Source organism: Phaenicophaeus curvirostris, chromosome 2 (genome assembly GCF_032191515.1).
Source record: "Phaenicophaeus curvirostris isolate KB17595 chromosome 2, BPBGC_Pcur_1.0, whole genome shotgun sequence".
NCBI classification, from domain to species: Eukaryota; Metazoa; Chordata; class Aves; order Cuculiformes; family Cuculidae; genus Phaenicophaeus; species Phaenicophaeus curvirostris.
Window position 1 is genome coordinate 121358901 of NC_091393.1, and position 16163 is coordinate 121375063.

Genomic DNA, 16163 nt, shown 5'->3' on the forward strand with positions numbered 1-16163 from the left:
CTTCTGCAAGACTTTAGGGATGGAGACTGGGCATGAGTTTGGGGATGCGGATGACAATGGGGGTGGGGATGGGCTTGAGCTTGAGGATCAGGCTTCTGCATAGGCTTGGGGATGGGGATAGGGATGGGTTTAGGCCTGAGGATTGGGCTTCTGCATGGGCTTGGGGGTGGAACTTCTACATGGGGTTGGGGCTTCTGCATGGATTTAGGGATGGGGACTGGGCATGAGTTTGGGGATGGGGATAAGGATGGGTTTGGAGATGGGGATAACTATGGGTTGGGGGATGGGGATAAGGATGGGTTTAGGCTTGAGGATGGAGCTTCTGCATGGGCTTGGGGATGAGGCTTCTGCATAGGTTTTGGGATGAGGATGGGTTTAGGCTTGAGGATGGAGCTTCTGCATGGGCTTGGGGATGAGGCTTCTGCATAGGTTTTGGGATGGGGATGGGGTTTGGGCATGAGTTTGGCAATGGCAATGCACTTAGGTTGGTGTTTGGGGCTTCTGCATGGGTTTGTGGATGGGGATGAGGCTTCTACATGGGTTTGGGGATGGGGATGATGATGGGGATGAGGATGGGGATGAGGATTGGTTTGGGCTTGAGGATCAGGCTTCTGCATAGTCTTAGGGATGGGGATGGGGATGGGGATAGGGATGGGCTTAGGCTTGAGGATTGGGCTTCTGCATGGGCTTGAGGGTGGAGCTTCTACATGAAGATGGGGCTTCTGCATGGGTTTGGTGATGGGGACTGGGAATGAGTTTGGGGATGGGGATGAAGATGGGTTTAGGCTTGAGGATGGGGCTTCTGCATGGGCTTGTGGACGGGCGTGGGGCTTCCACATAAGTTTGTGGATGGGGATGAGGATTGGTTTGGGGATGGGGATAAGGATAAGGATGGGGATGGGAATAAGGATGGGGATGGGGATAAGAATGGGAATGGAGGGATAAGGATGGGGATGGGCTTAGTTTTGGGGCTTCTGCATGGGCTTGTCAATGGGGACAGGGCTTCTGCATAAGTTTGGGGATGGGGATGGGGATGGGGATAAGGATAAGGATGGGGATGAGGATGGGGATAAGGATGGGGATGGGGATAAGGATGGGGATGGGGATAAAGATGGGGATAAGGATGGAGATGGGCTTAGTTTTGGGGCTTCTGCATGGGCTTGTCAATCGGGACAGGGCTTCTGCATAAGTTTTCGGATGGGGATGGGGATAAGGATAAGGATGGGGATAAGGATAAGGATGGGGATGGGTATAAGGATGGGGATAAGAATGGGGATGGGCTTAGTTTTGGGGCTTCTGCATGGGCTTGTCAATGGGGACGGGGCTTCTGCATAAGTTTGGGGATGGGGATTAGGATGGGGATGGGCATAAGGATGGGGATGGAGGGATAAGGACGGGAATGGGCTTAGACCTGGGGCTTCTGCATGGGCGTGCGGATGGGCACGGGGCTTCCGCATGAGTTTGGGGCTGGGGACGAGGACGGGGATGGGGACGGAGCCGCCTTGGCGGATGGGGGCGAGCCGGGGGGGCGCCCGGCAGGGGGCGCTCGGGGAGCGGGCGGGGGTTGCGGCGCCGGCGCTCGGGCGGCAGGGGGCGCGCCGGCGGGGAGGGCGCCGCGGGTGCAGTGGCGGCGCTCGGGCGGCAGGGGGCGCGCCGGCGGGCGGGCGGCAGCGGCGGCGGCGGCGGCGGCGGCGCCGGGCGAAGACGATGCTCAAAAGCGGGCGCGGGGCGGCGGCGGCGGCAGCTGAGCCGGGAGCAGCGCGGCCGCAGCCATGCGCCTCCGCGCCGCCGCGCTCTGCCTCTGCCTGCTGGGCGCCTGCCGCCTCCGCCGCGGGCTCGAGGCGGCGGGCGCTCCCCGGCGACCCCCGGCAGCCGCGCCTTCCTCCGCCTCCTCCTCCTCCTCCTCCTCCTCCACCTCCTCCTCCTCCGCCGCCGCCTCCGCCTCCCTCCCCTCCCCGCCGCGCCGGGACGGGGCTCTCCGCAACGGGTCGGTGGTGCCGCACCGCTACATGCTGGCGCTGTACCAGCGCCTCGCCGCGCGCCGGCCGGCCGCCCGCGGGGAACACACCGTGACCGGCTTCGCCGAGAGGGAGAGAGGGGGTGAGCGGGGAGGGGATGGGGATGGAGATGGGATAGGGATGGAGATGGGATGGGATGGGATGGAGATGGCATAGGGATGGAGATGGCATAGGGATGGAGATGGGATAGGGATGGAGATGGCATAGGGATGGAGATGGGATAGGGATGGAGATGGCATAGGGATGGAGATGGCATAGGGATGGAGATGGAGATGGGGATGGGATGGGGATGGAGTAGGGATGGAGATGGAGATGGGGATGGGATGGGGATGGAGTAGGGATGGAGATGGAGATGGAGATGGGGATGGGATGGGGATGGAGTAGGGATGGAGATGGAGATGGGGATGGGATGGGGATGGAGTAGGGATGGAGATGGAGATGGAGATGGGGAGGGAATGGGGATAGGGATGGAGATGGGATAGGGATGGTGATGGAGATAGGGATGGGATGGGGATGGGGATAGAGATGGGATAGGAATGGGGATGGGGATGGAGATGGAGTGGAAATGGAGATGGAATGGAGATGGGATAGGGATGGAGATGGGATAGGGTAGGATAGGGATGGATGTCATGGGATAGGGATGGAGATGATGGGATAGAGATGGAGATGGGGTAGGATAGGGATGGAGATGTTGGGATAGGGATGGAGATGATGGGATAGGGATGGAGATGGTATAGGGATTGGTTGGGGGTGGAGATGGGACTTCTGCATGAATTTGGGGATGGGATGGAATAGGGACAGGGGCAGGGATGCGACAGGATTGAGGATGGGGCTTCTGCATGGGTTTGGGCATGGGATAGAATAGGGACAGGGATGGGATGAGCTGGGCTTCAGGATGGGGCTTCTGCAGGGGCTTGGGGGTGGGATGAGGTAGGGAGAGGGATGGGGATGTGATTGGGCTTGAGGATGAGGTTTCTGCATGGGCTTGGGTTTTGGATGAGATAGGGACAGGGATCAGGATGGGGTGGGTTTGGGCTTGGAGATAGGGGTTCTGCATGGTTTGGGCATGGGGATGTACTTGGGCTTGGGGATGGGACTTCTGCATAAGTTTGGGGATGGAGATGGGATGGGAATGGGGATGGGATGGATTTGGGCTTGGGGATAGGGACAAAGCTTCTGCAGGGTTTTGGGGGTGGGGATGAGACTTCTGCATACGTTTGGGGATGGGGCTGCTCTGTAGGTTTGGGGATGGAGTCAAAGTTAATCATAAAATCAGAAAGTGATTTGAGTTGGAAGGGACCTTAAGGATCATCCAGTTCCAACCCCCCTGCCATGGGCAGGGACACCTCCCACTGGAAGTGGAGTTGAGCGTTAGATGTGGCACTTAGGGACACAGTTTAGTGGCGGATGTGGCAGCGTTAGGTTTGCAGTTGGACGTGATGATCTTAAACGTCTTTTCCAGCCTAAGTGATTCTTTGATCACTTTGGGCATGTAGGGACGTGGCTGAGCGACAGGACGGCTTAACGGGAATGGAGCCGTGCATGGGTTTGAGCGTGAGACCAGGGATTAAGCAGGGGTCGGGGATGGGGCTGTGCATGGATGCGAAACTGAAGTAGCAATGGAAATAGCAACGGCGTGATGTCTGGAGCCGGGCAAAAGGCTCACTGATGGAGACAATTATGGGGCTGTGCATGAGCACAGTGTCGGGGTGAACTTGGCAGTGTTAGGTTTGCAGCTGGACTCGATGATCTTAAAGGTCTTTTCCAACCTGAGCGATTCTGTGATGACTTTGGGCATGTAGGGACGTGGTTCTCCACGGGGATGGAGTTTGTGGCTTGGTCTGAGCACGAGGATGAATTTCGGGACTGAGGATGCGATTGGGGATGAGGCTGCAGGGTGCATCCCAGTCAGGACAGGGTGGGCAGGGGTCTGGGCAGCTCTCGGGACCCTAAACTGCGCCCGGCAGCTTCTCTGCACAGCATCCCGGGGATTGGGAGGGAGAAACCCCGGCAGAGCCTTTGCAGCTGCAAAAAACTCAGAGGGGCACCACAACAGGATGGGATGGACCCCATTCCATCCCCTCTCGGTCCCCTTGGGGTTGGCTTAACCCCGGAGCGGCTCAACCGAGCTCAGCATCGTGGTCCCCTTCTCCCTCTTCCCTCTCTTTTGTCCCCTTCATACCTGTGGATCTAATGATAATAGTCAAATAAATGCACATAAGCACTTAAGGATATATTTTTCTCTAGAGATGTACATGCGTACATTGCTCCCTGCTGGCCAAGTTTGCTCAGCTGGGGATTAAAAAAAAAAAATGCAATCCCGATCGAATAAAATGAAAAGACAAACTGAAAAGAAGCCCCAGGCTTTCTCCGTGCCTGCCCTGGGATGGGAGAGCGGCGGGTGGGGCTGCAGAGCCCCCCAAGCCCAATCCCAGCAGGGAGGTTTTGCAGGGAGATTTTTGCTGAAAGCTGGTGGGGAAACAGTGAGGAGGAGGGAGGATGCTCCGAGGGGAGGGTGGGCGATGCAAGGCTTGGGGGAAAACTCCGCGCAGGTCCTGGGAAGTTTCATGGATGATCTGTTCAAAGGGATCTCCTTATCTGCTCCTCGCAGGGATTTTAGGTCTGCTTTTAAAATAGTGATAAAAAAATAAAATGTAATAATGAAAAAATAACAATAATAATGGTAAGGGTAATAATAACGATAATTCTAATGATAAAGACAATGTTAAAGATAATGATAATATAATATAGCAAGTGATGAGAAGAAAAATCTTTCCCAGCCGGCAAGCGGTGCTGCCCAAGGGAGGGGGCAGCGGCACTGGGGCATCAGGCAGGCTCTGCCAGCAGCAGGCTGGGGGGCTTGGGCACAGCATCAATATTTGCAGCGTGCTCAGATCAGGTTTGTTGTAATAGAGAGAGAAAATAAAAAAAAAACCAGCCCTCCCAGAACTCATTCATCTCTTGTCCCCAACTCCACCTCCTCTGAGTTTGTTTGTTTGTCTGTTTGTGTAATTCACATCGGGTATATTTACTTGGTGCCAGAAACTGTGCAAGTCTGTATTTGGGCTTTGGATTCTCCAAAAATAGTGACAAATTCAAGCTGGGCTCGCTTTCAGCTCCTGGGAGTGTCTCTGTCAGACACCCCGAGGCACAGCTCCTGCATCCTTGCCGTGTACGCCTGTGCCTGCCTGCGAGGGAAAACGGGATTTTTATTAACAGTTTGATCTGGAACAGGCTGCCCAGGGAGGGGATTGAGTCACCGTCCCTGGAGGGGTTTAAGGGACGGGTGGACGAGGTGCTGAGGGACATGGTTTAGTGATTGATGGGAATGGTTGGACTCGATGATCCGGTGGGTCTCTTCCAACCTGGTGATTCTGTGATTCTATGATCTAGGCACGTCTGGGGCTGGGGGCAGTGTGTGTGTGTGACACTTGGTGACAACTGGCTGGGGATGGGACTGTGCCACACAGGTTCAGCTGGGGCTTCCATGCTGAAACAGGAGAGAAATGCAGCCGGGGGCACCGAAACACCTGGGACAAGGCAGAGAAGCCACCTTGGGGTGAAGGGAAAAGTGCTGATGAGAAGCCACATGTTTGAATTGCTTCCTCCCTCCCTCTCCATCTTCTCCTCCCTGTTTGTTTCGGTGCCTGCGGCCAGGGTGATGCTCCCAAGCACAGAACACACGGGCTGTGTCCCCGCTGGGATGCTCAGTGAGCTGCAAGGCGATGATCTGACCTGTTAGCTCTGTGTCCCTTGCGCCTCCATAATGAGAGCTTGGCTTCAGCTTGCTGGGTTTCTGACTTTTTTTTTTTCCATATTTGTTTTATCTCTTCCAGATGCCTCCCCATCCGCCCTGGAGCAGCGATACCTCTTCGACATCTCCAGCCTGGCTGAGGCGGAGGAGGTGACGGGTGCAGAGCTGCGGGTCCTACGCTCTCTCCCTGAAAATCGGAGCTTGGCCCTGTCCCCTGAAGGCACCTTCCACCACCTCCTCCTCTCCACCTGCCCCAGCGAGGACGGCGAGGAGCCCCGACTGCTGGACTCGAGGGCTGCAGACATTCTGGATGCTGGTTCCTCCAGATGGGAGGTGTTTGATGTCTGGGAAGCCCTGCGAGACTGGAGGGAGAGATCTCCCTTGGACAAGCTGCTGTGCTTCATGTTGAGGATCGTCTCGGATCAGTCGGGGTGGCTCCTGCCCCCCCGGCAGCTGGGGTTCAGCAAGCCCCAACCACAGCCCCACGAGCGAGCCCTGCTCGTGGCTTTCTCCCGCACTCAGAGGAAGGAGAACCTCTTCAAGGAGATCCGGGATAAGATCAAGGCCATGGGCAACCCCGCCTTCCTGGAGCCCCCTGATCCTGGCCAGGAGACGTACCCCAAGCGGAGGAAGAGACGGACAACCATCGCCGCCCGCTCTGGGGGCAGAGGCCACGGAAAGAAGGCGAAGACCCGCTGCAGCAGGAAACCACTGCACGTGAACTTCAAGGAGCTGGGCTGGGATGACTGGATAATCGCCCCCCTGGATTACGAGGCGTATCACTGCGAGGGGGTCTGCGACTTCCCCCTGCGCTCCCACCTGGAGCCCACCAACCACGCCATCATCCAGACGCTGATGAACTCCATGGACCCGGAGTCCACCCCCCCGAGCTGTTGTGTGCCCTCCAAGCTCAGCCCCATCAGCATCCTCTACATAGACTCCGGGAACAATGTGGTTTACAAACAGTACGAGGACATGGTCGTGGAGACCTGTGGCTGCAGGTAGCAATTTCTGCAGCTCTCCCCCTCCCCACTCCACCCTGCCCTGCCCAGCAGCCCTGCCCCATTTTACATATATAAATATAAGAATATATATATATAAATATATATATACACACACATACACATTTTTTGTGTGTGCCTTTCCGAAAGCCAAGCTCAGAGCAGGTGTCTCCTGCCTTCCTGGGGCTGCCCTGGCCATGAGCCTTGGAGGGATGGGGATTGCCCCCTATCCCGAGACAGCGAGGCTGTAGATTGGCCCCTCTGGGCCCTCTCAAAGGAAGAATGAACTCCAAACCCCTCGCTGGGTTTCCTGGGGCTCTGCTAGGGCTGATGCTTTGCAGTGGGAAGCCGGGCTTCCCGCTCAGAGCTGCTCTCATCTTCGTGCCTTGCTTGCTCCCTGCTGGGGAGGGGGACACGCAGCCTGGCAGAGCCCCTGGGAGATGCTCGCTCAGCCTCTGAGTTCTGCCTGATCTGCTTGTCTTGCCAAAGCTGAGCTGACACCTTCCTTCCCAAAGGTTTTGGAAAATGTCTGGCCAAAATTGTCTTGTGGGATGTGGGCAACTTGGGCGGAGGGGACAGGGTGGTGGCTGAAGCAGAGAAGTTGCACCAGCATCACCCTCCAGCTGTGACGGTGTGATGGGGGGGAGGTGGGAACGCTCTTTTCTTTAAGTTAAAGGAGTTTTTCTGGCTGCCTTTGTGGTGGGGGAAAAAAGAAGGAATCTTCAGGGAAGGCGCATGGGGAGAACCTGTGGCAATGGGAGGTTGAAATCATTTGGTCCAGGCCTGTTTGCAGTGCAGAGAGATTGGTGAGTCTGCTGTCGGGGGCAGGAAAGATGGTCCCCATAACTGGAGGCTAAATCAGGAGTCAGGTCTGAAGAAGAGCTTGCATATAAGGAGGAAATTCTTCTCTCTGAGAGTGGTGAGGCACTGGAGCAAGTTGCCCAGAGAAGCTGTGGCTGCCCCATCCCTGGAGGTGTTCAAGGCCAGGTTGGATGGGGCTTTGAGCAGCCTGGTCCAGTGAGAGTTGTCCCTGCCCATGGCAGGGGGGTTGGAACTAGATGATTTTGAAGGTCCCTTCCAACCCAAACCATTCTATGATCCTATGAAATGGGAACAGCCCTGTGAGGTGTTAGCTGAGGATGCTGTGGCTCTTCATGGTCTGAAGCGCTGCCCTAGGCACTGCCACCCTTTTCCAAAGTCCTGCAGGACGTACTGACTGGTGGGTCCTCTCCCCTTCCTGCACAAAACCCCATTTCCAAGGCACACTGGGCACCTGCTGTTGAGCCCGTGAGTCACACAGCCATCCCCAGTATGTCTGGAGAGAATGAAATGTCCTGCATTCCCTAGTGAAGCCATTGTGTTTGGGTTCTTCTTTTCCCAAATAATCCCTGTACAAGCACTAAGCTCCACTCTGCCTTCCTTCAGCTCCCATTTCCCAGTGAGCTCCATCCCTGGAGCACCTGCCTTTCCTCACTCTATGAAGGGAGCCTCAATCTGCCAGGAACAGACATTTCCCGTGCAAAGGGCTGAACACTACGTAAAGCAGGGTGCTTTGACCTGTTTTGAAAGGGCTTCAGGATTTTAGTAACTCAGGAGCTGAGTATAAATTATTCCTTTAAATCAGTGAAACCATGCATCCATGCCAAGGTGTGTTTTGAACACTGGGAAGTGTCTCTGCTGCATGTTGGTGACACTTGGTACCAAACTTCGGCTTCAAGGCTGGGTTAGCTTAGACCAGCAGTGTATTTGCACGTTTTGCTTTTGATGGTTTGGTTTTTTACTGATGGTTGAAGTGTTGAAGTGTAAAAATCAGTGTTCATTAGTGACAGTAGTTTGCTTTTGGAGAGATAAACCCCTGCTGGAAAATATGGTTTTTTTTTTCTATATAAAGCCAGTTGTTCTCCTTTGCAAGGGTGTTCTTCTAGGGAGGGCAGAGAGGGGGTCACTTCAGTGAGCTCTACTGAGATCCAAACAATTTCAAAGGCCAGGAAAGCCTCAGTGAGGGTCCAACACCCACTCCTCCCAAGAAAATAGTATGTCAGAAGGGAGTAAAGTGTGCTCATCAATAACGACAATAGATCCTCTCCCCGAGCTTCACTCCATCCTCGCCCCACTGAGCTCTGCTCTGCACCCCCAGGCTGTGGCCAGTGGCAACTGGAGGAGCGAGTGTGGTACCTGTGAGCCTCGTGTGACCCCCCTTTACACCTACAGAGCTCCTCTGGTGTTACATCTATGTATCCAAGAGGAAAATTTGGCTCCCTACATTAGCGTGAATATAAATGTGTATTAAGTGCGATGTACCTGTACCTGTGTTCAGAGGTGGAGGTTAGTGGGGAGAGGAAGAATCAGGTCCATGCTGGTGTGTTTCCTCTCTGTCAGCATTTGAAGGAGCGGCAAGGTGGAACTAGTGGGTGAGGAGGGGTCGGTGGGAAGGCTCACGGCTTTCCTCTGACCTTTGGCTTTAGCACAGGCAGTTAGAGGAAGGAGCTCGACATGAGCCGCCCTGGTGCTGCTTGCTCTGCAAACAGAGTGTCATTTATAAATGACACTTGGAAGTACCTAATTTTTCAACTGCCATTGGTTGCTTGATACTTTTTCTCACTGCTGAGACAAATTTGTAATGTTTTTGCTTCTCTTACCCCGGCTCCTTCCTCCAAATATTTGTGGTGGAGATTTGGGGGCAGTTCAAATCCAGGCAGGTTACCTCCTCGTGTAGCTCCTGGCAGCTCCTGGTAGCTCTTCTCAGCTCAGGTGACCTGAGACCTGCTCCTTTGAGACCGTGTCTGAGGGGGTGGTAACACCAGCAACCCCCTGTTCTTGTGGCTCTTGTGCAGCCACGAATGCAGGGGATGGACAGACAGACATCACCCACCTCAGGTCTGGAGGTGGTCAAGGGAGAGCAGGGCGATGGATTGAGTCTCGTGATGCTTTACCCCGACCTTGCTGCTGGGGCTCTGCCCTGAGCTCCACGATGGCTTTGCTGGTCCTGGCGAGAAGAGCTGTGGCTCAGTCACTGCAGTTTCCTAGTCTGGATCACTACAATAAATGTGGATGGGGAGGATTCAGAGAGGGCACAGACGCCGCTGCTGGCAGTGATGCCATCTGTGCTTTTCCCTGCTTCTCCTGGCTGTAGGTGCCTCTCCCTAAACAGGCATCCTTGGCTTTTGGCAGAGGTAGAGGGCATTCGTACCCAGTCCTGATGCTCTTTTAAGTGAGTATCTGTTCCTTTACTGGGCGAACAACCTCCAGAGGACAACAGGAGGGCAAAGGATGGTGTCAGACCCTCTTCCCCTTGCCCTGGTGAAAGATCTCTGAAGGGGACAGGGGTGGGCAGCTGCGCCAGGCTGGAGAGGAGCAGGGCTGGTGGTCTCGGTGGGTAACAGTGCCGCTGCCATCCCGGGTGAGCAGATCAGCCACAGCACTTGGCAGTCACATTGCTCACTGCTCCCAGAGGAGCATTTCCAGAGCAAAAGCCAGCAGCCCTCACTTAGGAGGGTGAACTTGCATGTTCTGGCAGCAAGGGCTGCCTTCCCACCCCCATGTGGATTCAGAGGTTGCACCTAAACGGCGCAGTGAGGCTCGGGATGCACTGTCAAACCTGTTGCAGACAGAGATACTGGGCCCCCAGTGGGGATGCAGTTGCCTTTCCCAGGCCGGGAGGCTCCCACGGTTGAGATGCCGCAGCCTGGCCATATTGGGAATCATAAAATCATATAAACACTATGTTGGAAGAGACCCACCGGGTCATCGAGTCGTGGGATGTGTCTGCAAAGAGCATGGAGGAGTAAATCCTGCCTTCGGACACAGGTAAAGGGGGCAGTGGCTACAGGACAGTGGTGGCACAGCCCAGCGCAGCGCCCCAGCCCCAGAGCTGGCCCTTCGCAGGTCACTACCTTTTAATGTCATAGAAATGGTCCAGGAAAAATGTATTTTCTGATCAGTTGCCTCTTGCCTGAGCTGATTATGGGGCACATGTCAGCATTATAAATACGAGACTTGAAGGTGAACATGGACAAATGTGTTTGATAGGAATGGTTGGACTCGATGATCCGGTGGGTCTTTTCCAACCTGGTGATTCTATGAATTCAGTAGATCCAGAGTGATTTTAATGGATAATTATAGCTTCTCAATCTGCAGTATTTATACAACATTTCCACTTAAAAAAACCCCACAGTTTCCATGTAGAGTATATTCTTCTGGAGGACTTATTTGACCTTCAGCACCATTTTTATCTGCAGGATATAATTACAGTGCAGCTAGAAATATTAAGCATTTTAAAAGGACTATGGTATCTACCCTTAGCTTGCTTCCCCCACCTCTTACATGGGAATGTGATTGCACAGGAGCGGGGAAACCCTCAGAACGATCCCATTTGACTTGAAAGTGGTGGAGCTGCGATTTGGGGAAGCACATCTCATCGGGACAGGGCTGGTGTGCGTGCCATGGCTTGGGCTCCTTGAGGTCTATAAAATCAATGCCTCCACTTAAGCTGTGCTGTGTCCTGGACCCCCAGTCCCATGGAGTCCCCGTAGCAGTCAGAAGAAAAATGCATTTATGCTCTGCTGACTGCCTGATGACCAGGGTGCTTCTGGCCAAGAAATAATTCTCAAGAAACACAGTTTTTGTTCATTTCCTCCCCTCCCTTTTTTTTCTTTTTTTAAGGAATAATTGTTTTTAAATTCTCTTAAAATAATGTGTTTATCTAACATCCCCCACCCTTTTTATTTATACTACATGCTTTAAATCCAGTGGCAGAAGGGAATTGAATGTCCTCTAGCAGGGAGAAAGATGTTCATTTGGGAAAGGGCTTTCTTCAGGCTCGCTTTGACCTGGCATAGCTGCGTTGATCCCAGCAGCCTTACTTCATAGAATCATAGAATCACCAGCTTGAAAGAGACCCACCAGATCATCGAGTCCAACCATTCCTGACTTCTCGCAGACAGAGCCACATCCTCTTTGGCTGTTTGGTGATGCTCGGTGTAACCATAAAGGGAAGACTGGAAAGGTGCTGCTTCTGATTAAAATCAAACCGCAAGCCTTGAGCCTTCTGCTCATGTCTGTGTGCCAGCAACTTCTGTGTCTCTTTGCACCATACGGATTTTAGCTCGCATCTCGATTGCACAGCTCTTGCTACTGGAGAAATCTGAGTAGGTCTGCAGCAATTTATCGGCCCCTCTCCCTTTGCAAAACAAGCAGCTCCTTTTACTGTTGGAAGTTTTAGGTCCTTGTCCCACAAACCCAGGAGTGCGTGTTTAGGGAGAGTCACCTTTGCTGGCTCCCACGTAACAGGAGATGCACAAAGTGTTGTTTGCAGCTCTGCCTCTCGCAGGGAAGCAAAGAGAGAGGCTGGGGTGTCACTTAGGACACCCTGGGGATGCCTCCCATGATGCTACAGCTGAGCAAAAGGAGCAGAGCACCTTGTGGTGCGGATAGCATGTCTCTGGCTTTGTTCTCTGGGCTTAACAGGAGTTTTTGCCGCACGCTTTGGCTTGATGTGCTTGTCTGCAATAGCAGCATCATATCCAAACCCACATGACATATGTTGATGTGACAGATTTGTCTCAAATACCAGTCAACCAGCCAGCTCATACATTGGAGTGAACCTGGTGGGAACTGCCATGCGTTCCTGCTGAGCACGTAGCAAGTCCTGAAATACAAGTGCCTTCTGGTTTGTCTGCCTTGGGGCAGCACAGCCCTGTGCCAGGGAAAAAAAAACCTGCAGGGAGTGACAACGAGAGCCTCAGCGTTGCATGGGGTTTGTCACCTGAACTGGGGCTGTTCCACTGGATTTGAAAGGCAGTCAGACTGGAGGGTTATCGCGTGGGCCTCAACTGTGCATTTCCATCCAATCCCTTGCTGTATCCCCTGTCCTGGGTGAAACCAGACTGGCAGTGTGATTATTTCACTCTTCTCGTCTCCCCTCTGGGGAGCTGAGTGGGCAGGAAAACCCGCGTGGACAAAACCGAGCTCTGCTCTGTAAAAGTGGAGTTGTTCTTCTTTTAACTTGCCCTGATCAGTAGGTGGAGAGACCACGCACATCCCGCTGGCATCAGAGCAGCTTCCCTGCCATCAGGGACCCGTTTCTGGCCGTGTAGAGTCTGGACGGGGCTGCTGGGTGGCTGAAGCAGAGCTCAGTGTCATGTTCACTGCTGGGACTGTGGGAAAACACAGTGAGGAGAGGAGTTGGGGAGGAACTCTCCTATGGATGGGATGTTACTGATGGCCAGGAGCCTGTGACCTTGCGTGATGGGGGAGAGTTTTTCTGCACCTCCTGTATTTGAATTAATGGCTGATAAAAGAGCGAGGAGTTCCAGCAGGCTGGTATATGTAATATCATGGATTTTTTCATAAGCTGGTTTATGCTTTCCATGGCAAAACCAGCTGTATTCATGCTTTTTATTCCTAATAATTCTGTGTTGTGAGGATGTAGAGAAACAAAGTCTCTCTGAAAACCATTTATACCCTATCAGAAACTGTCCTGTTCCTTTGAAAATGACCCAAATCTGGAACTCCTGCTGGTGTTACCCACTGACCAATGACCCCACCCTACATCTTAAAGGTTTTGCAGCCTTGTACCTCAAGAGATGTGTAGCCCATGTGGCTGCTTTTCTTTTTCCTGGTACTGGTATTCAAACAGCACCCCTGAATTTACCATGTTGGAGGAGCCCGATTTACGTGGTGGTGGGAAGGAGCGCGCTGGCAGGCTGGCTCATGCACTGGGCTTAACTTCTGACAGAGCAGACCAGGGTTGCAGAGCATTTTCATGTGGATCAATATTGAAATATCTTAAACCGAAGCTTGATCCTTCCACAAGAATGGCTTAAAAAAAAAAAAAAAAGCCTAGCCATTTTTCAGTGGTTTTTTTTTGAGCAGGTTTTGCTCTGTGTTTTTCTGCCATCACCACTTATGAGTTCATTTGGACATTTTGTGAGCTCAGTTTTCTGCTTTCGTACTTGGGCTCATACTGTGGGTTTTCAGGATGGGGAGCGTGGAGACTTGCTGTGGTGCTTGATGGGTGATTTGAGAGCAAGGAAGGAAAGGCTGAGTGGCCACAGCAAGATGCTGGGGCACAGTCTGGGCCCTCGAGCAGGGGACTGCAAGGGGATGGGTCTGGCTGGGCTGAAGTTGATGGGAGGAGAGGACCCACTCACAATGGGTCGCGTGCTAAAGTGTTTTCTTGATGGAAGGTGGGAGTGTTTGGGTTTCCCCTCCACTTTGCCACGTTGTCCACCTACACTGGTGCCACCCAGCTCTCTGCCTAGATAAAGGGAGAGGAAGGAAAAGACAAGAGGCAAAGTTTAAGCCTCCCTTTTCTCCCAAGCTGGTCATCCCCAGTAGCTGAATGCCAGCCAGACACTGCTGAATGCCAAGGGGCTCCCAGGAGCTCTGTCATCAGCAGCAGAGCAAGAAATAACATCCACAAGCCTAGAAAAGGGACGGGTGCACACAGAGGGACGGGGCTTTAGTCCTCAGAGATGCAGAGTTAAGCGATCGTACAGGCAGGTATCAGTTGGGAGTGGGGCACTTTGCAGGGGCAGCTTGTCCCCTCCTTGGCCAGGGAGTGGGGTGATCATTCACCCTACGTGCTGTGAGTAATTAACCTTCTAATTAGTGCTGAAAAGGAAGGGCCTGACTTTCTGAGGTGCTGAGCATCCAGTGCTCTCATCAGTCAAAGCCACATTTGTGCAGCACCTTTGCAAATCGAGTTCTTACAACCTGAGGAGCCGTTAGGGGCTTTGCCCATCTGGAGTCACCAGCTCCGTCTTGCACCGTGGCTCTTTGCTGGTCAGAAAGCTGGTGGAGGTGTTACTCACAAGACCTGAATGCATGTCCTGTGTCAATCTTGGTGCTTCCTGCTTTAGATACAGGCAGGAGACACGTCCACCCTGCTTGTTGATCCAGTTTGCTCGATCCCATCACCGTGTGCTCTGTTTCTGAAGTCAAGTCAACACTATCTGGAGCTCCTTTGACAAAATGAGCCTCTCTGCTGGTCAGTCATGGTTTTATTTATATGTTCTTTTCTTTGATTAGAAAGGAAAATATCAAAAAATGAAAAAAGGACTCGCGTTTCCAATAGCTGTATCTCTAGTAGTTATAATTTTTGAAGCAATACTTGTATCCCTGTGTGTGCCTCTAAACTATTCATGTATTTGTTCAGCTTTTTCAGGTCTGAGTGTGTGAAATATCTCTAAAGAAGATAGCCCTGTAAGTGATGGTGTAAATGCATTGTTTGTATGTATTCTAAAGTTTAAATAGATTGTACATATGGGGTTGTAAATGAACTGTAAACAGCAATCTATATTTTCTTGAATATATTATATAGCAGTATATATTTGTTAAATAAGTATTCTTGTATACTCTTCAATAACCTTCTAAATATTTTGTACAGATAAGTTTATTAAATATTTTATTGATAAATAGATCTCTGCAAGTTTCTTTTTTTCTTTAGAAGACTTGTGCCTCTGTCCCCAAACCAGATGGATCATTTCACAGCAACCTCCATAAATCACCTTTAATTCCTCAGCTACCCAGGATCTTAAAACTAAAAATGAAAAAGCCATTCATTTTACACTGCCTTCCGTGGCAACCTCAGGTATTTTCCAAGAAAAACAATCACAGAACAGTGAGTGTTTGCGATGGATTTATCATCAAAGAATACATCCCTTTTCTTCCCTGTGTTTCTGAATACAGTTCACCTGCTTTAACCAGCAGCCGCCCCGCTCCACCCAGCCAAACAGGATTCTCTCAGTTGACTTCAATAGAAAGCTTGAGAGGCTCAGAAACATTAAATTGAAGGTGTAAACACGAGAACTGGCAGAATATCCCCTGCTCACATTGTGCCTGTGACCACACAGAGCTGGCCTGGTGGGCTTGACGGGAGCACAGGGCTCTGCCCCTGCAGTCGCCCAGCTCCCTGCAGAGGAAGCCCAGGGCTACAACCTTCCAGAGGGGTGGGGGGGGACCCGATTTGGCTGGGTCTGCTGAAATCATCCCCTTGGGAAATATGCACACTGGGACGTGTGTTCATAAAGTATTCTAGTAGGAGAATTTTATTTTATTTTCAGTAACTCACACTGGGCGAGCGTGCTTGCTTTACTGTGAAAACTTAAAATTGAAAATTTATCACTAAGTGTTAATTCCATAGGAATCCTGCTATGTTGGACTGTCCTATTTTGGTGCAAAATAGAAGAATCATAGAATCATAGAAAACCAGGTTGGAAGAGACCCACCGGATCGTCGAGTCCAACCATTCCTATCAAACACTAAACCATGTCCCTCAGCACCTCGTCCACCCATCCCTTAAACCCCTCCAGGGAAGGTGACTTAATCACCTCCCTGGGCAGCCTCTGCCAGTGCCCAATGACCCTTTCTGTGAAAAACTTTTCCCTA

At 52.4% G+C, this 16163-nt stretch overlaps 1 protein-coding gene across 1 annotated transcript; it reads left to right on the forward strand.

Moving 5' to 3' along the window:
- Nucleotides 1-1716: 1716 nt before the first annotated feature.
- Nucleotides 1717-7323, forward strand: GDF7 (growth differentiation factor 7). The gene is made up of 2 exons (XM_069851079.1): nt 1717-2100; nt 5855-7323. Exons 1-2 carry the CDS (start codon nt 1773-1775, stop codon nt 6775-6777), a joined length of 1251 nt encoding a protein of 416 aa, XP_069707180.1. The 5' UTR covers nt 1717-1772; the 3' UTR covers nt 6778-7323.
- The last annotated feature ends 8840 nt before the right edge of the window (nt 7324-16163 follow it).